The following is a 26,694-nucleotide window of genomic DNA, read 5'->3' on the forward strand; positions in this document are numbered from 1 at the left end:
GACCCAACATCGAAGCACCGCTGCCGCACCGTGCACACCAAACAACCAAAACACCGCACCGGATCTGACCCTCCAAGGCAACTCAAAATGCGTGGGGGCCTCGCCACATCCACCACCGCACACCACTCCTCGAACACATCACCTTAAAGCGAACAGGGGCCTCGCCACTTCCGCCGCTGGACTCCACACCAAGGATCCAGACTTGCTTTGCCATCAGAGATGGCATGGTGCCATCGAGCTACTCCAATAACTTCGCCTCCATCTTGCCGCCATCGGAATCTCAGCAGTATCATGTGCACAGACACAAAACTTCCCGCAACAATGGCTCAACACCACCTCTGCCGCCCCTGAGCCGCCACCACCTACCACTGCACGCCTAGCCTGCTCGCTGCCACCGCTCTACACCACCGAGTCCACACTCGGAAATCGTTGGCACACCTCCACTCCAGCATGCCGCTCCGAGCCGCACCGCCGCATCCACCCCCCGCCGTGGATTGGTCGGGGTCGGGGCCGGCTTGCCTCCTCTTGGACTGGGCATTGCCGCCGCCGCCGGTGGCCGGGTGCTGGGTGGCGTCGCTAGCGCTGCATGGGCTCCCGTCGCGGGACCTCGACGAGTCCGCCCCCGCCAAGCCATAGGACCCGGAGATGCAGATGGACCGGTCAATGGACAATGCCAGCTCCCTGCAAAGCTCGCCTCAAACCTTCCTCACCGCCGGCAGGTCCTGCTAGTCCATGCGCACGCCCAGCTCCCTCACCATGCGCCGGTCATCCACTACCCGGTGCGCTGCCGCTGTCGCGTTGCCGCCCTCCGTTCCGCTCGTCGCTTGCCAGAATGTGGCGGGGGCGGCGGATCCGGGGGCGGGGAAGCCGGACCCGCCCACGGCCCTGCCAGATCCGGGCTACCGCCGCTCCGGCGCGCCACCCGGCCATGACCCTTGTGCCATCCCGCCCCAACGAAACGGGCCCGCACCGGGCAGTTTGCCCCACCGGCACCGTCCTTGGGGGCTGCACGGGCTTTCAGCGACCCCCTTCGGCAACGGCGAGGTGGGCTCGAGGGGCAGAGGGGTGGTTGGTGGTGGCTGCTATGGTGCCGCCCATGTCATCGGGGTGGGGGAGGGGGGCGACGCGGAAGCATTGAACGAACAACGAAAGAATATCTAGCATAAATCCAATATAAGTCCATTTGTTCTATTTTGTCCATTTGTTCTATTTTGTAAGTTGGAGGCTATCTGTTAGGAAAACTAGTCATTGTGGTTTTGGATGCACAAGTCCTAAAAGTGTACTAAAAGTGGACTTCTAATCTTTAGGAGGGTGTATCCAAACAGGGCCTAATCCATAGATGCTCATTATTGTCACTCCCTTTTCACGATGCAGATTGTCACGTGGGGGCATTTTATTACATTCTTGAGTCAGCAAACAGTGAAATCCGTGCTTAATTATTTCCTGCGCACATGTTGAGAGTTGAGATAATTTCCTGTGCACATGATTGTTTCTCATCTTCATTAGCTAGATAAAACTGTTGCGCTTCGATTCCATTGAATATATACACCAAAAATTCACTCATTGATTGGAACAAGGAGAAACATCTGTATACTGTTCTTTTTGTAGCTCAAGGTTATAATGGCATATATTAATTTGAAGATTATATGTACTTGGATAATTAATTGATTAGAGATAGGATGGTGCTCCAGTGGGTTCTTAATAAATATTAGATATTCATAAATTTAGATATCAAAGAGTTTAGAGTGTGGGAGGAGAAAATTTCTGGACCAGGAAGGACAACCGAAGCTCCCAAACCTCTCTGCTCGCAGTCCAAATTTAAATTAGCTCTCTCGAAATGCAAGTAATTTGAAGGATCCAAAAACAATGTAATGTGCCAATGTGGGCCACCTTGTAAGAAGGATCCAAAAACTTGAAGCTCTAGTGAAAACATGAGCCGAGTAATTGGAAGTGAAGTGAAATGGTCCACGATAAGAGTTTTCTGCTGAACCGAAAGTGCTTCTTTCAAAATCATCAGACCTGAAATTTCTGAACCAGAAAAATGAGATCTGCTGCCCTCAGTCCCTCATGATGCTGAGTAGATCATCAAAATCAAGCTTCCAACGTGACCCACCGATGAGAGAGCGCTCCGTCTGAGGCCTAACGGTCAAAAAATTCGAAACCCCCGCACTCCGCGCTCCAGGTCCATACACCGGAACCATCCTGTCCGTCCATCCCGCTCGCTCGGACAAACGAACGTCTAGATGCTGCTCCCAGTCCACCGGCCTCGCCAATTTCGAACCCGTTAAAACCCCCGCCGCCGTCGCCCTCCCCCAACGGCCAAATCCCCAGCCATTTAGAGCCGTAGCCCGTGGCACCACCACCAGGCACGAACCCTAGGAAAATCTACCCAGAAATCCCCCACCCGAATCAGGGCTGTATCGTAGGGAGTAGTCGTCGCGAGGATCGGACAGGCGCGGATCGGGGAGGATCCGAGCAAATCGTAAGTAATTTTGTGGCTTCTGGGAGGATTTGGGGGTGGTTTTGTTTTGCTGCGATTTTCCGAGCGGTTTGGTGATGGGGTTTTTTCCTCTGCTTCTGTTCTTGCAGATCCGCGGGAGCGTAAGGATTGGAGTCCGGGATTCCGGAGCGGCGCGGTAATCTATCAGAGGTAAGAATCACGTAGCGGGTGGAGGTGGGGATTTGGTTGGTTATTTGGGTTGATTTTGCCGGTTCGCCCCCAATCGCTCTCTTCAGAAGCGTTTCTTTGGGTTCTTTATGTGCGAATCCCTGGGGAGGTAGAGGGTTGAGGCGGGATTATGAGTAGAAAGGTTGCGGATTAGGTGGTTTCGGTGTTTCTTGAGGCAATTTCTTCATGCTGTCGATGCTTATCCATGGGTCTTGTCTGCATTACGTCGTTCTTGCAGGTAGGCATCTTAGAGTCGTAGGAAAGAGCAGAAGCCAGACCGGGACCGAACAACAGGTGTGTAGACCTTTTTGGTGCATTAGTTGTTCGTGTGTTCTCTGAATTCTACTTGCCAATTTCGTCCGAATAATTCTTGCATGGATACAGGAGAAGTTTCGCGCATAGATCCAGGAGAAGAGCAACAGGACTCAGGGCACCAAGAACAGGACAAGAGCAGGATAACTGTAAGAAAATTGTGCTTCCTGCGCCCATTTATTGATCTGATGAGGCATTTATATGAATCTTGCATCACTGATGTGCTTTATGAAATTCTTGCAGAACTACAAGATGCCTGAAGTGAGGACTGCTACTCGGCCGGCCCTCACCGACACCTCTGGTGGTGGGTTCTTTATCAGGAAGGTGGCACCGCCAGGAGCTGTGCTGGTGAAGGGTGCTGTCAAGCCGCTGGCACGACAGGCCCGGACACCGTCAAGCAACAAGGAGAATGTGCCACCAGTGGGGACTTTGAGGACTGCACCAAAGAGGAGGAGCCCCTTACCTAACTGGTACCCAAGGACCCCACTCCGTGACATCACATCAATCGTCAAGGTGATGAACTATTTCCTTACAGTATATGCGATGTTCCCTCAATTCCATACGTGCCGTGACCATTTCTGCTAAAGTCAGAGTTCTCCAGTTTTGTTGTATTCTCTAGGATATGCCACAATATCATTTTGGAGTTGTTGTTAGTCACTTAATTCGAAATGCGCGGTTAGCGGTTACCGAAGTAGCCAATGGAGTCAAATGCAGCTTTTATCATTAGTGTGAATCATATCAAAAGGATTCTTATAATTCAAATGGCCAAGCAACAATTTTCTTACAAGGCATAACCCATGCGCTTTTGTTCTGTCTTACTTGTGTAGATGTATTCAACTTTAGCTGCCTGGCAATTTAAATGTGCTTAAATTTACATAATGGTCCAGTAAGCAATAAGGCCAATTTTATCTTAATCCATTTACTTCATGTTCATTAACCCCAGTATATTAGATCTTAAATATTCTGTCGCATTAGAGCTTGGGTTAAGGGTTCACTTGATGTACTACAACTAAGAAGTATGTGTCCCTGTACGAGATACAACAGAATTGCACATGTCAGCCTGTCCTATTAAGAAGCATGTGTATGAGATACAACAATTGGCGTTTATCATCTAGGTTCATAATAGCGAGTAGAATTGTCTGATATTAGAGGTTCACTTGTATTTTTTTTCCCTTGAACACGCTAGAGGTTCACTTACCGCATGACTGAATTGCTCTACTTGTTTGGTTGTAGAAACTAGCTACTGCAATTACAATGTTCCACACGTGTCAGCCTGTTAAGATGTATTACAACATATGACGATTGGCATTTATGATCTAGGGTCATTATAGAGGGTGGATTTGTGACCAGTACCAAAGGTTATATACAAGTTAATGTTTAGAAGTTGATCGAAATTAATTCAGCTGTTGAGCTCTTATTTGCAACAACCCATCTTCCTTGCTGCTCAAATATCCATTGATTTAATGCGACCTAGTGAAACAGATATTACTGTAATCATAGACTCATGGTATAGCCGTATCTTCTGTTAAGCATTATTATGCAGAATGATTCAATCCATTCAAGATATTTGATAGGTTGTCGTCTTTCGTCACTGTTTTACTGGTTTTGTCATTGACATGACTTAAATTATGAAAATATCTTCATGACTATGCTAGGTTTTATGTGTTGACATTGGAATTGTTGAGACTGCTAAAAGTTGGTGTCATTGTGTTCAACCAGAATCCTTTTTGCAGATTAAAATAAGCATGCTTGTGAAGTATGAATTAGTACACGTAAAGAAGCAATATTGGTGTTCATATTGGCAGTGATTTAGATTCTGCAGCAAACTTTGCTTCATGTTCAGAAAATTGTGTTTTTTCCTCTGTAGTCCATTTGCCCATAATGAGCTTACTTATCCATGCCTTTAACCTATTAGAGGTAGTTTTATGCTGCTATTTGTAACGTGATAAAAAATTGTTTGTCCATTGTTCAGAGTAGGTGGGAAAAGTAACTCTGACCATGGGGATGGCAGGAACAAAATATTTGTTTGGATATTAGATGCATACCTAGTTTAGACGCATTGAGTTACATTCCCTTGGAGATCTACTGATCTACTAAACTTGCAGGCTCTTGAGAGGAGAAGTCGCCTACAGGATGCTGCGGCTCGGCAGCATATCCAGTGGACAGAAGATTCTTCACCATCTGTGGATCCAATAACTCCAGTACAAGCAGAAAGCATGCCAACAACTGAGAAAGCTCAAGCTGTTGTGACCCCTACAACTTCTTTGGCCGATGGCAAGCTGAAGGCCACTCCATCTGGCTACTCCTTGCAGGCCACTCCATCCAAACCAAATGATCCAGCTCTCTCCGATCTCATGGAGAAGAAACTGTCCAGCTCAATAGAGCAGATCGAGAAGATGGTGAGGCGAAACCTGAAGAAAACTCCGAAGGCTGCTCAGCCTTCCAAGAGGGTCGTCCAGAGGCGCATCCTGATGTCCATGCGATGAGCTGATGATAAAGCTCTGTTCCGGAATGGTTTCCTATTGTCTGCAGCTTTCTTAGCGGCTAGTCATAACCAATTGGTCAGTTTCGCCTGAAGTGGGTAGGGGTTCCTAGTTCTCTGCTTGAGGACCTGGGGTACGGAGCTTACCTAGCTCTCTGCTTGAGGGCATATAAGATTACGGTGACTGCAGTTCTTCTACGTTTATAGCTTCAACTGTATATAGCCTCTACGTCTTTACTGTAACACAATCACTGCTACGCAGTCATTTTGTTTGTGAAATTAGCAGATCTTCTGTATAAGCAACGATTGAACCAAATTACTTTGACAGATCCTGTTCCCCAAGTAAAAAAACATGGATCATTACTTTGACAGCTTGAATGCTTTTATCGCTGAGTTTTGTTGGCACTTTCTTGTCAAATGACTTGTTTATGGGATTATGGCTAGATTGCCTTGCTATAATGCTTTGCTTCTTAAAGCAGATTTACTTTAGTGAATGGTGTTCACTGATCTGTACAATTTACTGATTCACTTACGATTATCTATGATCCTTTTGGAGAATTGGAATTTTACAATTGCTATATTCTTGCTGCAACCAATGTTGTAAATGTAAAACACTCATCGCATAAGCATTGCAACCACGACGGATAATCACATTTACAGTTCTTTTTCCTGATTGCCAACAGATGAACATATCACATGATATGGTAACATTTGAAAATGATCCTTGCTGATTAACAGAAAGCCATAGCCATAACATCGACACTTACATAGGAAACAAATACATTGGATCTTTGCGCACTGCCATGAAATTCATATGTTAAATTTACATAGTGAACAAATATGGTGCTTGGAGCTCCCGTCCTTTAATCATATCCGTTCGATGGCTAATAGAAAACCCCAAATTTGCACGTGTTTTCTCTCATGGTTATTGTATCCAATCCTAAATCTGGACACGCCTAATATACTACAACAGCATGTATCAAAAAGGAAATACAAAAGGTATAGATACACCTATACTAGTGATCACACATCCAATTAGATGAGGTAGCTGCAATTATGTAGCCCAATGAAACAGCATTCCAGCATCATCGGATATAGCTCCTAACAAAAGATGTTTCGCCGACGACACTTAAGCTGACACATCTCTGCAGGACAAGGGTCAAGGGTGAACCAAGCAAGTTAGGAAACTATGCGGGAAATAGGTTCTTATTTCCAAAATCAAATTATGGAGTTAATTGAGTCGAACCTGTGACTTCAGAGGGGGGAACACATTCCAAAACTGGAGTGTTTCATCACCAGCGCAAGTAGCTATACTCTGTTGATATCATGGTGGGAAGACAGTAAGAACAAATCATACTAGGTGACATAAATGAAACTCAGAAACAGGTCACGAGGACTCACCTGTCCATCAGGGGAAATAGCTGAATGCAGTACTCTATTTGTATGCCCTGTCAAGGTGACAACCTGCAAAAAGAGAAGAAGAACATGATCAATACACAAAGGATATGGTACAAGTTATAATTGAATTCCAGAATAAGCTTGCAGTGTACCTTTGACATTGTTGGATATCGCCAAACAATGATCTGATTCTGAGAGTCCCCAAGGCTGCTCACAATCTCATTCATGTTCTTTGACCAGATAAGATTGCAGACCTGTGAAGTCATCTAGCATCCTCAGTACATGTGAACAAATAGCATGTTTAACCCTAGTTTTCCTCAATTAATATAATTAAAAAAAACCTTGGTTTGACAATAAGATGTCTCAAATACAGTTATTTCCTGGAATACTAATTCTGTATCAATGGTGGAGCCACAATTCCAACACACCTAAGGCTAAAAATCAGGCAACCATGACACCCAGTATTTCCCACAATAACACAACCGAAATGCAGAACAAATGCATAAGTTATGTGATATTTCAACTCTGCTATGACAAAATACATAAAAACTTGGTGAAACATATGCCTTATGTAAATTAAAAAACAAGAATGTATCACACAGCTAGTATGATATGGCAAACTTAATCTTCAGTTTATGTGCAGAAGCTAATGTTACATGTCCACAAAGTTCACTCTGCACAATTTACGAAAGAAAATATTTCTCAATTGTGTCAGATCAAGTGTTAATTTATCCAAAAGACTTGTATTAAAGTAGAATCCATTCTGTTTCAGGAAAAGAACTTCAGAATGCTTGAGAAATTTAACACATCTGCTCGTGTTTTATATAACTTTCTGGACTCTTCAATGAACGATTGCAACTTTATAACACTGTGTGGAAAGATAAACCAGTATGGCAGAAGATTAAACATATTGTGAACTACCTGACTACCAGTGTCCACACAGCTCTAGTGTGTATTTTTGGTCGTGTTCCAAAATCGTATGTATTTTTGGTCGTGTTCCAAAATCGTATGCATCCATCTGTGGCTCCTCCACCAGATGCAAGAAGCCCATGGAGATGAGGTGGCCAGGCAATAGCTTTAATAGCTGCTCTGTGCTCAGTATTCTTCAGTGCTGGTTTTACTGAATGCGGATTCCAAACAAAAAGCTGCAACAAGAAACATGAGTGCAGAATAAATATCATTCTGAAGTCCTTATAACAATGCACTCAAAAGTGATGGAAACATATGGAACAGCAACTTATTCTTTTGTCATTGCCACCAGATGCAAGCTGCCGGTCATCATAAGACCACTTGAGCCCACAAACCTGGAAAATGTGTGTGAAAATAAGAAGCCATACATGAGTAAAACGAAGCTCCCTTAGGATTATCCATATACTGAAAAAAACCAACAAAAATGGTGCAATTATATATATAGCGTGCAAATTATATGGAGATTCTTGAGTTGGTGGTGAAAGGCTCTTCGAGTTGTACCTAAAGAGTGGCGCAAAGGTCTGAATTCTTTGGTTATCTTAGTAGCCTGGGAAATCTGGAAGCACAGGAACTCTTGTGTGTTTGAACATACAAGGCCAAGCATTCCAGGTTTGCTCAGGACAGTGGCTGATGAGTGCAGTTTGTGGGGAATGGCTGGAGTTTGTAAACTCCAGGAATTCCTTGCCTGGTTGCTGTCCATAGTCGATTAAGCTATGGTTTTTTGTTTGCTAGGTCGATCTGTGAGTCTTTGGTGGCACGCCTGTAAGCTAGTGGCGTGTGTGGGTGTGGTGTGAGTCTTTGTACTCGGGTCCGGCTTTGGCTAGAACCCTTGTTCTCTTTTTTCTACCTTAATGAAACGACACTCAGGACGCAGCTGTCCTGTGTTGTTCAAGAAAAAAAAAGATAGGAATACATCACCTCAGATTTATGTGCAGTAAGATTGCTAACTTAATCTTCTTTAGCACGGATATCATGGTGAAGGATGCTCTTGTCACGACTGCCAGAAGAAAGTAACGAAGAACCCCATGCAAGAGCACCTACACGCATACGATGGCTTTCCATTGTTCTGATTCTTTTAGAGCGAGTTACATCCCATATCTACATAAGATAAAAGATAGTGTGGCAATTAGATTTCCAGACAATCTCAGCAGTGATGAAGAATTTCATAGAATACCAGAAGCATCAAGGGAAAAGAATCTATAGAGGTACCATAAACCAAATACATACTGCCTACTGATGAGGTGGTAGTAGTATTGCAGAACGTTCAAATTTCAACAACTATAGCATATAACTGAAATTTTGTTAATGTTTGCATTGCATTGTGATAAAATAGTTCAGAGAGTCATGCTTAGGCTAAGAATCATGAACATGCCATCTGATAATTTAAGATAGGAGCATGATGTAACCTGAACTTTGCCCTGCTTTGTCCCTACAGCTAGATGAGTGCCAGGCTGCGCCCATCCCACGGAACAAACATCATCATCCTCCCCCAAATCGCATAGCTTGGTAACCTGCATTGCGATAAACACATTCACATTCCACCTTCAATTGTCAGAAGAGGAAATCATGCAAGAACACCATGGTTGCTCACCTTATCTCTGCTTGCATCCAACAAGTAGATAATATTCCCCAATCCGACAGCAAGTGCGTTTTGTGACGACCAATCCAGCAGGTTCCGGTAGAAGTCATCCTGCATTGTGGGCGCATCCAGAATCTATAAAAGAAACAGCAAGAAAATTACCACTTTTTAAGCATGAACCTTCAAATTGACATCGCACTCTTGAAAATCCAAGTCTTTATGCATTATTACAGAAGCTTGAAACAAAGTAATTGAAGAAAGATCAAATCTTGCACATCCCTAGCGTCGCCAAAGACTCGATCCAAGGAACCCAAATCAAGAAACAGGTCCAATCAAGAAAGCAACAAAATCGAGTCTAGTGCCCTCTTCTCACCTTGTAAGGCGTTCTTGGGATCTTCCTGGGCCTGGCGCCCCTCGCCGTGGAAATCCCAGCGAACAGCTGTTCCTCCTCGTCCCCGCCCCCGAAGAGTGCCCTCTTTGCCCTCCGGGGCACCGCCTCCGCCTTGAACTTGAATATGTTCCCACTCCCGGGAGTCCCCACTTCCACTGGCGACGCCGACGACGATGGGGAGGAGGACGACGATGAGCACGCGGTGGCCGAGGACGCCACCCGATCGGGCGTGGCGGGCCAGAACAGTGCGGCGCTCAGGAGCTCGCAGTACGGGGATGGTACGGCAGGGGTTGCGAGGTCGAAGAGCGCGAGGTTGGATCTGGAGCGGCTAGGGATGAAGCGGTCGCTGTAGACGGTGTGGGAGGCGACGGAGTGGGAAGGGTGCGGTGGCATGGCGGAGAGGCCAGAGGGCGGCGCGGGGGCGAGGTGCGCGTTGGGCATGGAGGCCGCTGCCGTGTTCTCGATCGGCGGCGGCATCAGGTGCGGGTGAAGGATTTGAGAGGCGGGAACGGCGGCGGGTTGGGAAGGGGAACGGGGATCGGCGGCGGTTCAAAGGCGCGGCAATTTTTGCCGTTGCTGCACCGGTGCACGTGCGCGCCCCCGCGCTTTTCCTCTTGCCAATTTTGGGTTTTCTTTCGTGGTGTGCCAATGACATCGATGACGGCTCCTTGAACACAGGTGAAAAAACGATCAAACAAACGAACAAAGGGCACATGATACTCGTATAAGCCCTCTGTTCAGGTTCTGGGAAAAATAAAACCGCAATCAGTTCAGGTTGATTCATCATTCGTCCATCTTAACTGGTTCTTTTCATTTCCCTTGACCATTTGGAAATTGTAGTCAATGCTTATCATTGAACAGGTCCTTCACCATGTCGTCGGTTTGCAAGTTGCAACACTATCCAGCTTCAAGATCTAGGTTAAGATTATATTTATTTTAAATTGTAAACTAAATGATTCATCTAAAAGCTCTAGACGGACCTTTTAGAGTTATATATAACACTTATAATAAGAAGAAGAAATCTTTCTTGATATCAATCCCCTTCCCCTCAATCTTTGAGAATCAGAAGGACTCTTCCTAGGCTATGCTCGCTCGTCTACGCTCCAACCAATTTAGCCGAACTGTCTCACAACGTTCTAAACCCAACTCATGTACCACCCTCCTAACTTGTGGTATCATAGATTCTTAGGAGTGATGAGTTACTTCACAAACAACTGCAAGTGATCCATAGATTTTCTGGAGCCGACGCTATACCAAATGGAGTCTAAAATTATTTAACGGAAAGCTTGTAAATATATCGAATGATATATTAGTTGTGCAGTGCTTGTGCTTATGCCCAAAGTATTTCTCAAATGGAATAAAAGAGTTATCGATAACTTGAATAAAAAGGGATAATGGTCTTTCACAGAGCAAAATTTGTCTAGGATACTAATAACACCTGAAGACCAGGTTGTGTTCTCACTCAGACTGTATTTTATAAATTTCTCATACGGTCGAAGAGCATTTTATTCTATTTTATTATATAGATCTCTATAGGAACATTTATTTATTTATGCTTTAAATATTCCTCCATCCTTTCTAAAATATAGATTGTTTTAGTTTTGTCCAATATTGATTTTCTCTCACTCCCACCAAGTTTGTAAAAAAACATATATTAACATCTACAAAGTAAAAAAATGCATAAATAAAAACACATCTTATGATGGATTTAACTGATCATGTGTTTTCACCACTCACATCTTGTTAGGAAGAAGCTTATTTTCACATCTAGCATGTTGTTGATATTCTTCCCTAACCGTTCCTCGTGGGTATCATGTGTTAGAGGATGTAACAAAGTTATTATGTAACACGTCATATGAACGTGACAAGGTAGGATACATGTGTACATCGGTTCAACACAGGATAGATTCATGCATAGATAGAGTTGTTTAAACCGGCATACCTTGGACTACTACAAGTTGTATTCAAACTTCATGTATCTATTGGGGATTTCCCTATATATATATATATTAACACGAAGCCGTGGGCGTGCCAAGAGAGGCAGCCACATTAACCTATTTGCCATGTATTCTTTCATCATGGCCTAACTTACTCTCTACAATAAGTTTTATGCACAGGCTCATCCACTCATTCACCGCTTCTCTCTGCGTATTTGACATGTTACTCCTCCACTCCAAAACATCTAGAGCATCTCCAGTGAGAAGTTCAAAGTGACTCATCATCTTACACGAATGCATGAAAAGCGAACCAAACAACTAGAAAATGTGAATGTCATGAATAGAACATCAAGAGGGAGGTGTCACTCTGCTGCTTTTAATCAATGATGTAAAGCTGGCGACTTGATGTTGATATTGAAGATGTTGGAGAGAGCCTGAAGCCTGAAGAAGTAGATGGAGGCATTAGAAGTCTACACGAGTCAAGAGGCCTAACCCAAAGTATGACAGCTTATCTTGGCAACCTAATTGAAGCAAAGCCCGCTATCACCTGATCGCATCTTATACAGGGGGTGTGTAAGAGTGGAGGAGGTAAGGAGGAAGATCGAAGACATTAGCTGACTGCAATATAGGAATACGGAATACCATTTGTATATAGGACATCCTATGATCTTGTACTCGTATTTGGAGTGAACTTGTGAGAACCAAAAGTCAAACACTACACATGTTGCTTGTTGGTGGCAGTGAACCATTCATGGAGAGAGAAAGAATCACCTCTTAAATAACGGTCAAATCAGTGACGGAGCTAGGATTCGAAAAAGAGGGGGGCCAAGCAAATTATATCAAGCACGTTCCATTTCCATAGAAATCAAGGCCAAATAAAATAAATTTCATTTCAAATCAAATGAACTATTTGAAAAGTTTTGAGCATAGGGGGGCAATGGCCCGTGCCAGCTCCTCCTTGGCTCCATCCCTGAGTCAAATCCTTGCTTTAAAAAAGGTGAATTGGAATTGTGGGAAAGAGAAGTTGTGAGAAGAGCGAGACTATAAAAATGGAGTATTTATTTATTGAAAAATGTGTTGGCCCCTATGCTTTTGAGTCAAAGTCAAGTAAGATCGTGTGGATGGATTTTTTTTTTCAACGAGTCGAATCATCGAATCACAGAGATGCTCTAAACTAACAAAATATGATGGAGAAGAACAGCCAAGAAGACAATCATAATACGAACGATTTTTGACCCTGTTTATTTCCGCTTATAACCAGCTTATTGGTGAAAATAAGCGAGAATCCTACCAAACACCTTACTTATTTTCCCAGATTCTCGCTAACCGCTTAAGAGATTTGAACCATAAGAAGCGAAAAAGCGAAAAGTGAGAAGCGAGAAAATTTTTACTTAGATTATAATTAAGTATGGTTGAGAGAAGCGGAAGTATGGTTGAGAGGAGTGGAAACAATCAGGGCCTACAGCAATCTCAATCGCTTGATTTATTCGATTTTTTAATGAACCTATTAATTCGATTTCACAGATCACGGATCACCCGTTCTCGGCAAGGCAAACGGTCCAGCCCAGCCGTCCAGGAATTCGAAATTCGGGACGGCGCTCACGGCCACGGCCCCACCGAACGCGCCGTGGCACCAGCGTTTCGTTTGCACGCACCAGGTCCATACACCGGAACCATCCTGTCCGTCCGTCCATCGCGCGGCATCACACGAACGTCCGGATTCGGCTCGCGGTCCACCAGGCGCTCCGTACACCGGGCATCTCCCGTTGTCCGCCTCGTCATTTCAAATCGAACAGGTTAAAAATCCCGCTCACCCCCGCATCCCCTCCTCGCCCCCCACACTAGAGGCCGTAGCCAGCCAGCAGCCACCTCCATCCAGGCGCAAAGCCGCAAACCCTAGGGAATCTACCCAGGAATCCCACCCGAATCAGGGCTGTATCCTCGGAGTCGTCGTCGCGGGGACCGGATTGCCGCGGGGCCGGAGAGGAGCAGAGCAAATCGTGAGGAATTTCTTGCTGTTTTCAGGCGGATGTGTTCGTACAATTTTTCGAGTGGTTTGGTGATGCGGGTTCTCTCTTGGTTCTGTTGTTTGCAGATCTCGGAAGGATAAGGTTTCGGAGGCGGGATCAGGAGCGGAGGGGACCTGTTATAGGTGAGAATCGACAAACGGCAGGGCATTCGTTGGGTCGCCCCAATCGCTTTGCTCTGTTGCGTTTCGTTGGTTGTTTTGGTCTGAATCCCTGGGGAAGTGTGGGATTGATTCGAGTAGGAATGTGGGGAGAACGATTCGGGGCCAGATGGTCTTGATGTCACTGATGGTTTTGTTGGGGTCTTGTCTGATTCGTTGGTCTCGTTTGCCTTGTGGCTTTCTTGCAGGTATCGTAGAGTCGTAGGTTCGCGCTGACATTGGAAGAAGGCGGAGAGGCGGAAGCGGAGCAAGGGGAGAGCAATAGGTGTGTAGATTTTGGTGAATTTGTATTTCATGCTCCTCTGTATTCCACTTCGCCGATTTCATCCGGAAATTTCCTGCGTGGATCCAGGGGAAGGCTCAGGGCACTAAGAATTTCTTGCAGAGATCCAGGAGAAGAGCAACAGAAATCGACACACCAAGAGCACAAGAGGAGCAGAACTGTAAGGAAAACTGTGATTCATGGATTTGTTGACGTCCTGATGCATCTTGTGGGTGGTTCTTGCATTACTGTCTCACTGATGTGCTATAAAAGCTTCTTGCAGAACTAAAAGATGCCTCAAGTGCGGACTGCCAGCAGGCCGGTACTTGCCAGCCACTCTGGTGGCGGGTTCTTCGTGAGGAGGGTGGCATTGCCGGGAATCGTGGTGGTAAGGTGTACCATCAAGCCACTGGCTCGACGGGCTCGGACACGGTTGTGCAACAAGGAGAATGTGCCACCAGTGGGGACTGTGAAAACTGCACCAAAGAGTAGGAGCCCCCTACCTGACTGGTACCCGAGGACCCCACTCCGTGACATCACATCTATCGTAAAGGTGGGGACCTGTTTCCTTGGACTGTTCGTGGGATGTTCTCTAAATCTCGTAAATGTGATGACTATTTTGCGCTAATGCCAGAGTTTTATGGTTGATACATGATGCATGATCTGTTCTTTAGGATATGCTATAATGTTGCTTTGTTAGAATTATTATTACATTATTGGTCTTGTATTCGAAATGCCCTTGTTACCAAAGTAGATTCTGGATTAGAGTTTGGTATTCAGGATGTAGAAGTTTTTATAGGGCTAATGTTGGTGTCTTGTACATTTTTGTTTATGATACGACAAGATCCATGAATTCAGTTAGCCTGTGTCTCAGTGGCTTGAGTGAGAACAGTAGCATGAAATGCGATCAAGCAAGCCTAACCTTTTATGCTTAGTGCAGTGACTAACACAAAAGATTAGTATATTTCAAATGACTTGACAATAGTTGGCTTTGGTTGTAATGAGCAGCCCTTTTGTTTTTTCTGCTTGAATCTTTCTATTCTCAGTTTTAGGTAGCCAGCAATTTAAATGTGCTTAAAACTAGAGAAATGTTTCATGAGTAATAAGGCCATCATTTAAATTTAGTTTCTTACTTTGCAATCTTCTATAGCGCCAGTATCACATAGACTTAATAACCTATCATGTTAGATGTTCATGAAATGCAGGGCTGGATTGCAGTACTTGTTTTAGTTGTAGAAACTAAAGACTCGATAAAGCTGCACATTTCAGAGTTTTTTCTTTTTGTGTCGTATGCCACCATGGGTCGTACATTAGCTAAGTATAATTCAATAGTTCATTAACAACTTTATTTCCATTGAGCAATTGTACAGAGGATCTTATTTGCTACAGAATATCAAACCCATGCTGTCTCCCTTCCTCAATTCTGAGATGTCCAGTCATTTAATATGACATAGTAAAATCAACGTACATGGATCCATCCAGGATATTTGCATATTCAGTTCAGCTTTATCTGTAGAATGCTCATATTGTTCTTCGATATATTCAAGAAATCTGCTAGAACATTGTATTTGGTAATTTCTTCACTTTTGATGTTTTACTGGTTCAGTCATCTTCTAGGCCAATACTGTGAAAGTATCTTTATGATGTTGCTCATACACAGTGTAAAGCATCTTTTGCATGCTACACAATGTAAATTTCTTGATTAGAAATTATTGAAGGCTCAGCTTATATTCATTGAAATGAACCTTTTTTGCGGATAAGTAACTATGCTTCTGCCTCATAAAGAATCAGTATACACGCAGAGTTGTTTTTTAGATGAAGAGTTGAAGAAGAGTCATTGTTGTTTGCCACATTGACAGTTAATTTAGATTTTGCGGCAACTTTTTCTTCATGTTAAGCAAAGTTTGCTTGTTTCTCTGTAGATAATTGTTTGCCTCAGATGAGCTTTAGTACCTTTCACTTCTTCAGATGGTTCATATTTTTTGTATGCTGATGTACTTGGAATTTGCTTGTCAACTGTTAACTGCAGACAGAGAAAAATGTACATACCTAATTCAGATGCATTAAGTTACGTTTCCCAGGTAATCAGCTCCTTACTAATTGCAATTTGCAGGCTCTTGAGAGAAGAAGTCAGCTAGAGGATGCTGCGGCTCAGCAGCAGATCCAATGGATTGAAGATTCCTCACAATCGGCGGATTCAACAACTCCAGTCCAAGCAGAACAGAACGATCCTCATAACACACTGCAAGCTCCGGAGGCACTGGGTGCTGTTGCCTCTGGTTCTGGCTCTACTTCAGTTGGTGCAAACCCCCCAGCTTCTGTGGCTGAGGGGCTGAAGGAGTCTTCCTCTCCATCTGACTGCTCGTTGCAGACGGTTCCATCCAAACCAAATGATTCAGCTCATGCTGATCTAATGGAGAAGAAACTGTCCAGATCAATAGAGCAGATCGAAAAGATGGTGAATCAACGACTGAAGGAAACTCCAAAGGCCGCTCAGCCTTCCAAGGTGTCTGTCCAGAGGCGCACCCTGATGTCCATGCGATGAGCCGAACCCTGCTCTGCACATCAATGGCTCTCTTCTATCAGCTGCTTTCTTAGCAGCTAGCCTAGGCATGATATTTAAAACGAACTACTAATTGAGGCATGGTGCCTGCTCAATTTTGCCTTTAGAGGGTGGAGGTTCTCTGCTTGAGGACCATGGGGTAGGGGGGCTTCTAGGTTCCAGTGTTTGAGGGTATAGATATCTGTGGTTAAAACCTGTGATGGTATGATTACTGCAGTAAAACTTCATTCGTGCTTGTCTTGTCTACCTTTACTAGAAACGAACTGCTATTTTACACGTCTTTTTATTTGTAAAATATGTGCCTTAACTTCACTATGTAGCAGTACGATGTTTTGGATCTTGATGGTGTTAACTGAATAGATGCCACAGTTCTAGCATTTGAGTTGCAACAGCTTGAATTCTTCGGTTGTAGAATACTTCAATTGATGCAGTTTGCCTTGCTTATTGAATTGCATGTCTTTCCTTCTTTCTTTTGCTCGTTTTACAGGATCTAGAACCAAAATCCTTCAGCTTTACAGCTTGGTGTTCTCTTGGCAGGTGGGTGCTTCTGTACTAGTTGTGCTTGTCTTACATTTTCTCAGTGCACAATGTATTGCTTAGCGTCACGGAATTTCCCCTCGCTTCAACTACTCGTGCATCCTAGTCAATTGCATTTGAAGACCACATTTTGGAGATGTGATGAATAATTTACATTCACTTGGAAAGCTGCAGCAGCTGGTTCAAAATAGATAACGTGTTTAGCAAGCTGGGAGTTGCTCAACAAAAAGAGGAGCAGAAACCACCCTTGTGTACATGGTATTATCCCAATAGTGCTGCTTATGCAGTTGCTGTAAACACTTCATGTGGAGACTTGCTCACAATAGTGTTGCGATGCGGATGAATCTGGAGAGAAGCTGAGAAGAGGCATGGAGCTGGATACAAGATGAGTGATGTGCAACAGATATGATGAAGATGGAGAACACCTAATCTTTAAATGCAAGCATGTCAAACTTGTAATGAGTGCGATGTGTTTAGAGGAGTAACGGGTTCTATTGGGCTGGGAAAGCTTCTGCTCGGGAGGTCGTGAAACATATCCTTGGCCAGTTGGCCTGGAGGATGGGAAGCAAATGAAGGTTAGCCTGTTGAGGCAATGGCGGCTGGAGAGGAACCCTGTCAGAGAGGGGGAGAGGAGGAAATCAGCTGATGACCTCGCGTTCATTGCAGGAAGATTGCGGAAGAATACACTGGAGAAGAGAAAATAAACTCCGACGGGGGGCATTCTTGCTTATCACAGGCGAGGGAGGGTGCGGCTTTGTGATCAGAGATGCAGAGGGGATGTGGTTCAGGACCAGTCGGACGCATATCGATTGGCAGCCACAGGAGGAATGATCTTGAGCTGAAGCAGCTCGTACGTTTAAATTTTATATCATGTTCTTTTTGTTAATGCTTCACGTTCCTGACTTCACTCATGTGTTGTCCATGTGAATCTGGACCTGACTTCACTCATGTGTTGAATTCAGAAAGTTCGCTTCATCTCCGCGGTGTCATTTTCAGGCCCTTCGATAGGGAACGGCGCTCACGACAGCCACTGTGCCAGGGGAACAAAACGCAACAACAGAAGGATCGGCGAAACAAGCTGATGCTGTTTAAGGACATCTTATGAACTGAAGCAAAACATTAGTAACAGTGCTACTCCTACAGAAGTTAGGATGTCCACAAATCACAAGATGTCCGAGCCAATTAGGCAATTACAACTCTGCAACTAGATGCTGCTTACACTCTACAACTGAACATTGCAGTTTAAGAGAAGCCTCAGGAGTCAGGACACATCAAGAGATGTTAAAGCAGCCAAAGAATTCAGAGAAAGCGGAGATCATGTACAGAATTGAACACAAGTTGCAGTGATACCAGGGTTACATGGCATATCTGTATGACATAACATAACTCATGTCGTCGAAATAATGAACAAATAATTACAAGCAAGGGCACCTTCCGTCCCTTAGAAGGCTGGAAGCATCGAGCATGCCATGAGGGTCTACAGCATCACTGCATCCTAGGGCATTTGTGAGAATGGCTGTGTATTCATCAGATAGGAAACAGGTTACTGGCAGCATGTTGAATTTTGTGGGTTCTGATGGCCTGCAGATATCTACCATCTAGTGACCGGCCAACAAGATCCAAGCATGATCTCCATGCCACACACAATTCTTTAGCACAGAATGGTAATGAGCAAACACCGTTGCAAATTCTACAAATGTGCGATTGGGGATGTTGCGTGAATTGGAGGAAACAGCAGACGTTCACGACTCCAGATTTCTGGTACTCTCGTGTTTTTGTGATAGCATGAGCAACGATGAGTACTGTTGAGGTAAATCAGCTGGTTAGTTGTTTGAATCTCGCTCAAATTGATGGGTTTCATACAGAACGATATCTGATGCTTGACAAAAAACAAATAGATAAATACTATTCACCAATGCTATACAAATATTAAGACATGATATTATTCAGCATATACATATTTTCACTATTCACTGTGGCTAGTCACCTGCGGAATCAGATTATGTACAAGACTACACTTTACCATAGAAAATAGGAAACCAACCTGTGTACCGGCGATTATGGTGTGACTGAGTGGATGAGCTGCACAAGAAAGCACCCTTTGGGATAAAGGGACAAGCTTGTTTTCCACAGGTTGATTTTCCTCGAGGCCTCTCGTTTCCTCTCTGATAAGGGAAAATCAAGTGAGAAAATAAATATAAATATCTTGCAATTAAATGAGCTTACTAAAAAATCTGTCCAGGAAAATAAATGATAGATAAATAACCAGAAAACAAAGGATAAAGAAAAGAGGAGCTACTTGTAGTCCACATGGCATGCGGAGCTCGTGTCTGGATGAAAATCCAGTACATAAATTCCATCATATGAGGAAGATCCAACTGCATAAATCTGGAAAAGTATAATCATATAATGTTCATAAAATTCCTTAACATCAAGGAAAATTCACAAAAGTTAACAGGAGTGCATTAATCAGCATTCACAAATTTGTTTTACCTCAACCAAATATCTCTTAAGGCTTCAGTTTTAAGAAAAAAGCATTGCAGGTACTAAAATTTGGGGTGCTCTACAATATACTTACTGAAGATGTCGGCAGCCAGGTTGGTTTTCTTAGCTGTTTTTGCAACACCAAATCCGTGCTCTCCCTTGTAAAAGAAAAAGAAGAGTACCACAAAATAATTAGTTCCTAGTAGAAAATGCATACTTTAATTAGGAATATATGTAGGCACCTAGGTTTGGGAAAAAGAAACATAGCGGGATACTTACAACCAAGCAGGAGGAGGGCAGTGCAGGTGAGTCACACTGAGGTTGTTAACATTGAGGACTCCAGACCTATCATAGGATGTGCACACACAAGAAATTCATTGAGATGTTGTCCATAGTAAAGCACAGCAATGCACTTAAAAATGAGTGGAAGGGTTATTATAGATTAGTAAAGGGTCATATATGGAAAATTTCTAACAAAATCATGAGGGAAAAATCTGAGATACTTACCAGCCATCATCAAGATGGAAGGCCAATTGATATGGGCAACTAGGGTTGAAGTCTATCGACAGAATTGGACTTGAAACAATGTTCGATTGTTCCTGAAAACAGTAATGCCAAAACAATGGTTTACAGAAGAAATGCTAATGGCTCCAAGTTTTACAATTTCTTATTAATGTTAAAAAATTAAAGCACATTTCATGTTATATCATGTAACCTGCCATAAAAGTATTTCAAATAGGAGAATATACAATGGTTTTGGATGTTTAAAAATTTACCCCAAAAAGTGTTTTCAATTTATCGGTTCAAGGAAGTGGTAAGAAGATACTTTTCAAGAGAAGATGAGTAGACATTGTGATTGAAATGGATTCAGGAGGTTAGGAAAACAAGGATGGAATAAACATGGATTCAGCATACGGCCTTCTGGCCATATTATCCAATTGTGTTATGAACGTGCACAGTGCATGCATTTCATCGAATCACTAACTTGCATGTGAACTTCATTAGGAAGTTGAACGGATCAGTTGGAAAACTCAGTTCCATGGCTACCAGAATTTTGATACCTGCCAGACCTTCGGTCCTCTTTTGATCAGAATCCGTGTATTATTGGTTGTTAGGGATGCCCAAATTTCAGCCCTCTATTCAGGGAAGAATATATGCACTAATAGTACACAAGGAAAAATAATGAAACAATTTCCCAAAAAATGGTTTTCTAAACCCACACTGGTTCATAGTGAAAGTAATATGGCTTGGGAATAGTAGATGTATTGACGTAGAACACCAGGGTTACATATATAGGCTAGGGTCTCCAGGGTTTATAGAAACAGAACCAATCAGGAGATCCTAGCCTAATAGGACACCTACCCAAACCCTAGGGGGGTGGCGCATGGCAATGGGCCTGCGCCAGCACCCATGGCCCATAGTGGTCGGCCTATACAGCAAGCAGTCTAACACATAGGAATGAGAATGCAATTATTCCATTTAAGTAGTTAATACGTAAAACTCATTATACAATGGATACACAAACGGCACCAAGAGCGGAAATAAGTACACTAATTCTTTTAGCAGATAAGTCCATAATAATAGGTCTTCTCTTGTGCATACCTTTAGTGATGCAATTTTGCCCAACAATGTTGATACCTTCACTGATGATAATTGTTGAACCTAAAAAGGTCAGCAAGAAAACAAACCCTCATGTGTCAATACAGATACGACATCGCTGCATAAAAAGGTTGAAATGAATTTATCTACAGAGATGGCAGTAAAGTATTATCACAGCATTCTATTCAAACTAATAAACAAACTAGATTGACTAGCCTGTAAAATTCCATAGAATTGTTAATCATAAAACAAAAGCTTCTAATGCTTGAAAGCTTAAATTATTTAGACTACACTATATTAGTGCAAGTTAGTTCTTAAGAATTATGATTTAGAATTCTTCATACTCCCTCTGTCCCAAATTATAAGTCATTTTGGCTTTTCTAGATGCATAGATATTATTATGCATCTAGACATAGGTATATCTAAGCTATGAATCTAAAAAAACCAAAACGACCTATAGTTTGGAAGGAGGGAGTAATTTCTAAGTTTAAAAAGAGTTCATATAACATCCCATGGTTCTGAACCAATCATAATTAGGCTTCATTGGTGAAGACTGTGTTTCAATCTCCCTCAGAATCAGTAGTTTTTTCCCCTCTTGGCTCCTCTAAACCGCTTAAGCTTTGGATTTCTTAGTAGCAACTTTTGGGTGATACAGGGAATTAGCTAGCATGACTTACAAGCTAGATCTGCAGAGTATGGTGTAAAAGACTGCAGAACCTCGTGTGCGTCATACATAAAGTTTATCTGCTGAACAACTGAACCCACCTCATTGTGGCTCTGAAAAGCAGCCGACGCCCTCCCTCCCCTGATATCCCAGACATGAATTGTGCCATTTTTAGTTGCACCGAACACAGTCTACAAAATAAATGGTAAGTGCCCATCAACGGATGGCCCGGAATTTAAAAAAAATAGTTAACTTCATAAGTTAACAGAAAGGGTTTAAATCAGATGAGCCAGCAAAGATAACAGAAAATGTAGAGAGCATAAAAAACCAGAAACTATACAGAGCATAAAAACCATAAAGCAGCTAGAAAAGCCTTTTTTTTCTTAAATAATTCATTAGCATCAGGTTCATCATAACAAGATGATTAAGTTAATGGAATGTTGTCCTTACTCAAACAAAAGATGTCATGATTAGTTTTCCATTATATGAAACAAAGTAATCTAAAGAAGCAAGCAACATATGTTAGAGTACTTTCAATTTTCTAGAGTATTTTCAATTTTCATAGCAACTTCAGGTATCAGAGATTCATATTATAGATATAACAAACATAAGAATTAGCATACCCGATTATCTACACTTAGCTTGACAGTGTTGAACTGAGACTCTGGAGGTGCCACAAGCTCAAGACAATGTGTCTTACTTGACCGCCTGTCCCACATGTACACTGCCCCATCAAGGCCAGACGCAAATATCCTACGGCAAGAGAACTGATAAGTGCAGATCCCATGCATATTTCAAACAAGACATAGATTAGTTTTGCACATTGGTACTTTTACACTTCAAATACCATTAAGATACCAGTAACAACATTCCCAACACGCAAATAAAATAACTAATCTTTATTTCAGTTTACGAACCAACAGCCACCACAAAAAGGAACACATGTCAGTTGATGAACCTACATTCCAACAACCACCATCAGCAGAATTACATGCTATCTCTTTTTCAATAACCCACCCAGCCCAAGCCACCTAGTTACATTTCTTCATAATATATCATGTTTAGCAGTCCTTAAGTTCTTTAGCTTTTCACAACTGTACATATTTCTTCATTAAGGGACTATAGGACGAAGTTATATGTTCTCTGAGAGAAAAAACAGAGAACATGATATACATTTGATTGTCTGGAGCAAGCTTCACAGTAATAAATGGCGTGGCTCAAGCAAAAGAGTACTAAATAGCAATATTTAATTATTGGCCTTATTTCACAGATGCAACTGTGATTGGTCGCAAAAAAAAAGAGATGCAACTGTGATTGCATGAACAGGTGAATAATCATGAAATTGTTACCTACCGTGACTTATCATCTGAAGTAAAAGCTATATCAGTCAAACTTTTGCGGGATTCAGAGTAGAGAGTGGGAAATTTGGATTTGCCTTTCTGCAAAATCTAAAGTAACAATAACTCAAAATCAGAACGATATGTGTGTTCAGAAAAAATTTAATAAATAAAGCTACAATTCCTTCTAATGTACAAAGATTTAGAAAGGTACTTTGACTTTGAGACATTATTCAGAAACCTTTCTTTTTACACTGACGAATTTCAATTGTTGTACATACTGGTGGAAGCAGGTCTACCTTATCTCTGATTCAGATACGCGACACTATATTTGTCATAAAAATTTCTTGTATATCCTGCACCTACCATACTTATAAAAAAAGTGGGAGAAAAACAAAGTGAATAAAGTAAGAGGCTGCATTCAGTTTGATAATTTAGAAATAGAAAGAAAAGGGAAAGGATGCTATATGATTTGTTAAAGTAAACCAACAGAAGACATGTTTCAAAAGCAAACTTAAACAGTATTGTGATGCGTTTGTAAAGAACAATGTAACAGGGCCCTTACTTCAGTCGGTGCAGATGAGACATAGCCAATATCAAAGAGGAAAACTTTATCACTTTGACTTGATGTGCAAGCAATCTGCAGCCGAGATGTTCAACAATAAAATACTTAGAATCAAATGTGCTCATAAATATCTCAGTTTATAATAAAAAAAGGAATAGACTGTAGTGCCTAACTGCATGCTAGTAATGCTTGGCAGCCACCATTAGTATCGAGTAGCAAAAATAGGAACTCAAGGGACAAAAAGTTAAAAACCCCATGCTTCATGAAGAATAAGTCTGCTGCGTACCTCATCTTGGTTTTCTGGATTCCATCGGACAGCATTCAGAGGCATTCGGTTAGATATATGGAGCACATAATTTGAAGAGTCATTTGGCGTACCTACCAAGAAAAAAAGTAAGTTACTGCAAAATCATTATAAGACCTGAAACTATAGCTAAGAAAAAATTAAGAAGCTTTGCAAAAGAAGATTTGGAATGCCAATTCTCCTGCACCTTGGAGTATCCGAGTATGTCACCATATCAACTATTTTGGTGCATGCTGGCGCTGTGGATACACAAATTCTAACTAGAATTTGCACAGGCAAGAATTTAGCAACAAAATATGTAGAAGTCCATCTGTTTTCTAGGGAAAATCAGGTTCTTAACAGACCTCCAATTTCTTTATCACATGAAGATACGAAGCTAAGACTAGCTTGTCGAAGAGAAAAACAATGTTAACTAGAGGACAATATGGATTAGAAAAGTCATATGTGTTCTGACTTTGACTTACTGCATGATCGGCCATATATGGAGCAGTATAAAGTCTCAAAGTCATGCACGGTCAAACATCCTGAGAATGTCACCGATGCAAGGTATATTCCCTGCACAACTAAAATCACAAATGAGGATGCTTTAATATTTTCTCATATCACAAATTTGTGCTAAAAAATCAGTAGGGAATGAGTTGGAATCGGTAGTCATGATAAACTAGAAAAATTTACATCTGTACAGAATATGCATGTTACCTTTTTATCGAATTCTATTGCTGAAATACCCTCCCTGTCCAAATACAGTGGTACAAGTTTATCAGTCCATCTAATAAGTACATATTACTACAAACCCTTAAAATGCATCTGTGGGATGGTGATCGTAACATAACTCTAAATCATGTAAAGTAACACTCCAAAGAACTACAAAGAGAGAGGCAGACCTTACTAGATGAAGATTCATAGTTGAAGCACTGATCATTCGATCCACCTGATAGGAGCAATGATAGTAAACCTGTCAGTTGGATGAAGTAAGGTGGTTTGGCATTACAAGTAAAATTCAAATAACAAACAGCATTACATATGTCCGACACCGTTCCTCACCATGCATGTAATACTTGTGATCAAAGGCCCCAACCTTGTCAAGATAAAGTAAAGCAGAATATGAAATCAAGATTAAAAAAAAGTATCGCAATGTAAGAACCAAACAGAACATGATGTTCCTTCGTTTTCCCTTTCCCACATTGATGATAATATGATATATAAACTTCTAGTCCCCAGCGCATAGCCATTAACACCTAAGAACCTTAGGAGCTCATTGCTACAAACTAAGCTCATAAATCACAAGGAACGAAAGTTTTACGATATCCTAAAAGATATTTCTTGCCAATCACAATAGCTTTATGCTTTGTTTGGACATTGAAACGGGCAGATCTTCCTCGTTATTCCATTAACCAAACATTTTATTTTCGAACAAACACGGATAGTTGCGCTAATATTAACTAAAAAGGATTACTTGCGATAGGATTTAGCCTATTAGAGTCGAAACTTGCCCTGGACCGTGGACCCTGGAGTGTTCCACATCCTGCTTCTTAACCCCTGCTACCAAGGAATCCCACTGGCGAACACAACGACAGATCCCAAATCAAAACGAAATCAGCTTTCTGTTTCAAGAACATGGAACCTCGGCGAAGGAATTGAGGAGCAGGCGCGACTCCCGGTGCCGGAACCGGGCGTCGATGCGGCCGTCCAGCTCCACGGCGATGCGCCTCCACCGGTGTCTCCTGCGGAACAAAAGAGGTTCAGAGAGCAGTGAGAAGCCAACGGAGTGTGGCTTTGGGGAGCTGCGGAGCACCTCGGAGGCGGCGGCGGCGGCGCGGGGTCCTCGCCGGAATGGGGCGCCGCCGCCACGAGGAACTTGTCCATGGTCGACGGCAAAGCGATGGCGCCACTCCGTAGGGTTGGATTCTGTTCCCGCCAAAATGAAGATTGGTAAAAGAGTGCGCCGCTCGGCAAAACGCAAACGTGGCTGGTGGATCAAGGAAAAAGCGTTCTTTTCTTTTTAGTCGAACGCATTCAAATTTAATTTATCCTTTCCTCTAATTTTTTTCGATTCCTTTTCGCCTCTAAATGTTGCTCCATTTCCTAATACTTATATGTCTATTGTATTATGCTTCCGCACAGACTTAGACCCCGTTTGATTCCCTAAAGATTATATAATCCACTTAAAAATAATCACTAATGGATCCAAATGGGAAAACTGGTGTAACGAATGGTAAGAATCTACCCTCTAGATTCTAATAATCCCACTATCTCCTTCAACCTAGCTATTTGGAGATTATAGGTTGGCCTCTGTTCCAATCTTTATTCCCCATCCAAGCTAAAGGTATTATAGATAATTGAGCTTTTCAAAGAACCCACTATCCGGATTATAATCTAAAATCCAAACAAGACTGTTACTTTTAAGAATCCAGATTCTCATAATCACTATCCACTATCTGAATTCTCATAAGCA

The 26,694-nt window shown here is 42.5% G+C and overlaps 4 protein-coding genes across 7 annotated transcripts; 2 read left to right on the forward strand and 2 right to left on the reverse strand.

Annotated features, from left to right (window-relative positions):
• Nucleotides 1-2,306: 2,306 nt before the first annotated feature.
• Nucleotides 2,307-5,833, forward strand: LOC117834642 (protein POLYCHOME). The gene is made up of 6 exons (XM_034714181.2): nucleotides 2,307-2,482; nucleotides 2,590-2,650; nucleotides 2,907-2,962; nucleotides 3,053-3,129; nucleotides 3,224-3,493; nucleotides 5,086-5,833. The coding sequence occupies exons 5-6, from the start codon at nucleotides 3,233-3,235 to the stop codon at nucleotides 5,464-5,466; spliced, it is 642 nt and encodes a 213-aa protein (XP_034570072.1). The 5' UTR covers nucleotides 2,307-2,482; nucleotides 2,590-2,650; nucleotides 2,907-2,962; nucleotides 3,053-3,129; nucleotides 3,224-3,232; the 3' UTR covers nucleotides 5,467-5,833.
• A 399-nt stretch (nucleotides 5,834-6,232) lies between these two features.
• Nucleotides 6,233-10,689, reverse strand: LOC117834653 (protein FIZZY-RELATED 2-like). 2 transcript variants are annotated; one of them, XM_072291085.1, is made up of 10 exons: nucleotides 9,782-10,689; nucleotides 9,421-9,543; nucleotides 9,236-9,340; nucleotides 8,748-8,927; nucleotides 8,098-8,164; nucleotides 7,782-8,005; nucleotides 7,013-7,114; nucleotides 6,864-6,926; nucleotides 6,709-6,777; nucleotides 6,233-6,607 (listed from the first exon to the last, which is right to left on the reverse strand). In XM_072291085.1, exons 1-4 carry the CDS (start codon nucleotides 10,274-10,276, stop codon nucleotides 8,778-8,780), a joined length of 873 nt encoding a protein of 290 aa, XP_072147186.1. In that variant the 5' UTR covers nucleotides 10,277-10,689; the 3' UTR covers nucleotides 6,233-6,607; nucleotides 6,709-6,777; nucleotides 6,864-6,926; nucleotides 7,013-7,114; nucleotides 7,782-8,005; nucleotides 8,098-8,164; nucleotides 8,748-8,777. The 2 variants fall into 2 exon arrangements, with proteins under 2 accessions (XP_072147186.1, XP_072147185.1); XM_072291084.1 differs by having other exon boundaries at nucleotides 7,782-8,164.
• A 2,866-nt stretch (nucleotides 10,690-13,555) lies between these two features.
• LOC117859722 (uncharacterized) lies at nucleotides 13,556-17,126 on the forward strand. 2 transcript variants are annotated; one of them, XM_034742911.2, is made up of 6 exons: nucleotides 13,556-13,736; nucleotides 13,832-13,888; nucleotides 14,113-14,189; nucleotides 14,277-14,367; nucleotides 14,460-14,739; nucleotides 16,300-17,126. In XM_034742911.2, the coding sequence occupies exons 5-6, from the start codon at nucleotides 14,479-14,481 to the stop codon at nucleotides 16,729-16,731; spliced, it is 693 nt and encodes a 230-aa protein (XP_034598802.1). In that variant the 5' UTR covers nucleotides 13,556-13,736; nucleotides 13,832-13,888; nucleotides 14,113-14,189; nucleotides 14,277-14,367; nucleotides 14,460-14,478; the 3' UTR covers nucleotides 16,732-17,126. The 2 variants fall into 2 exon arrangements, with proteins under 2 accessions (XP_034598802.1, XP_034598795.1); XM_034742904.2 differs by having other exon boundaries at nucleotides 14,470-14,739.
• Nucleotides 17,127-18,418: 1,292 nt separating this feature from the next.
• On the reverse strand, nucleotides 18,419-26,294 carry LOC117859709 (uncharacterized). Of its 2 annotated transcripts, XM_034742881.2 has the most exons (18): nucleotides 26,035-26,294; nucleotides 25,864-25,963; nucleotides 25,261-25,317; nucleotides 25,124-25,170; nucleotides 24,939-24,972; nucleotides 24,704-24,794; nucleotides 24,222-24,313; nucleotides 23,936-24,010; nucleotides 23,387-23,481; nucleotides 22,657-22,786; nucleotides 22,135-22,224; nucleotides 21,373-21,432; nucleotides 20,278-20,369; nucleotides 20,050-20,115; nucleotides 19,865-19,928; nucleotides 19,586-19,674; nucleotides 19,331-19,451; nucleotides 18,419-19,088 (listed from the first exon to the last, which is right to left on the reverse strand). In XM_034742881.2, the coding sequence occupies exons 1-18, from the start codon at nucleotides 26,103-26,105 to the stop codon at nucleotides 19,029-19,031; spliced, it is 1,434 nt and encodes a 477-aa protein (XP_034598772.1). In that variant the 5' UTR covers nucleotides 26,106-26,294; the 3' UTR covers nucleotides 18,419-19,028. The 2 variants fall into 2 exon arrangements, with proteins under 2 accessions (XP_034598772.1, XP_034598782.1); XM_034742891.2 differs by lacking the exons at nucleotides 25,864-25,963; nucleotides 26,035-26,294 and having other exon boundaries at nucleotides 25,124-25,194; nucleotides 25,284-25,850.
• Between the last annotated feature and the right edge of the window lie 400 nt (nucleotides 26,295-26,694).

This window comes from Setaria viridis, chromosome 1 (assembly GCF_005286985.2).
Source record: "Setaria viridis chromosome 1, Setaria_viridis_v4.0, whole genome shotgun sequence".
Taxonomy (NCBI): domain Eukaryota; kingdom Viridiplantae; phylum Streptophyta; class Magnoliopsida; order Poales; family Poaceae; genus Setaria; species Setaria viridis.

Bases quoted from the DNA above. Each gene is read 5' to 3' on its own strand.
- LOC117834653 (XM_072291085.1), bottom strand. From the start codon at position 10,276: ATGCCGCCGCCGATCGAGAACACGGCAGCGGCCTCCATGCCCAACGCG. The intron at 9,544-9,781 runs GTGAGAAGAGGG...TTTCTTTTATAG, and splicing joins TCCCAAGAACGCCTTACAAG to ATTCTGGATGCGCCCACAAT. The intron at 8,928-9,235 runs GTTACATCATGC...TATCTTATGTAG, and splicing joins CAAAGCAGGGCAAAGTTCAG to ATATGGGATGTAACTCGCTC.
- LOC117834642 (XM_034714181.2), top strand. From the start codon at position 3,233: ATGCCTGAAGTGAGGACTGCTACTCGGCCGGCCCTCACCGACACCTCT. The intron at 3,494-5,085 runs GTGATGAACTAT...CTAAACTTGCAG, and splicing joins ACATCACATCAATCGTCAAG to GCTCTTGAGAGGAGAAGTCG.
- LOC117859722 (XM_034742911.2), top strand. From the start codon at position 14,479: ATGCCTCAAGTGCGGACTGCCAGCAGGCCGGTACTTGCCAGCCACTCT. The intron at 14,740-16,299 runs GTGGGGACCTGT...TGCAATTTGCAG, and splicing joins ACATCACATCTATCGTAAAG to GCTCTTGAGAGAAGAAGTCA.
- LOC117859709 (XM_034742881.2), bottom strand. From the start codon at position 26,105: ATGGACAAGTTCCTCGTGGCGGCGGCGCCCCATTCCGGCGAGGACCCC. The intron at 20,370-21,372 runs GTATGCACAAGA...TACTGTTTTCAG, and splicing joins GCAAAATTGCATCACTAAAG to GAACAATCGAACATTGTTTC. The intron at 19,452-19,585 runs GTAGCTCCTCTT...TTCCCTTATCAG, and splicing joins GCATGCCATGTGGACTACAA to AGAGGAAACGAGAGGCCTCG.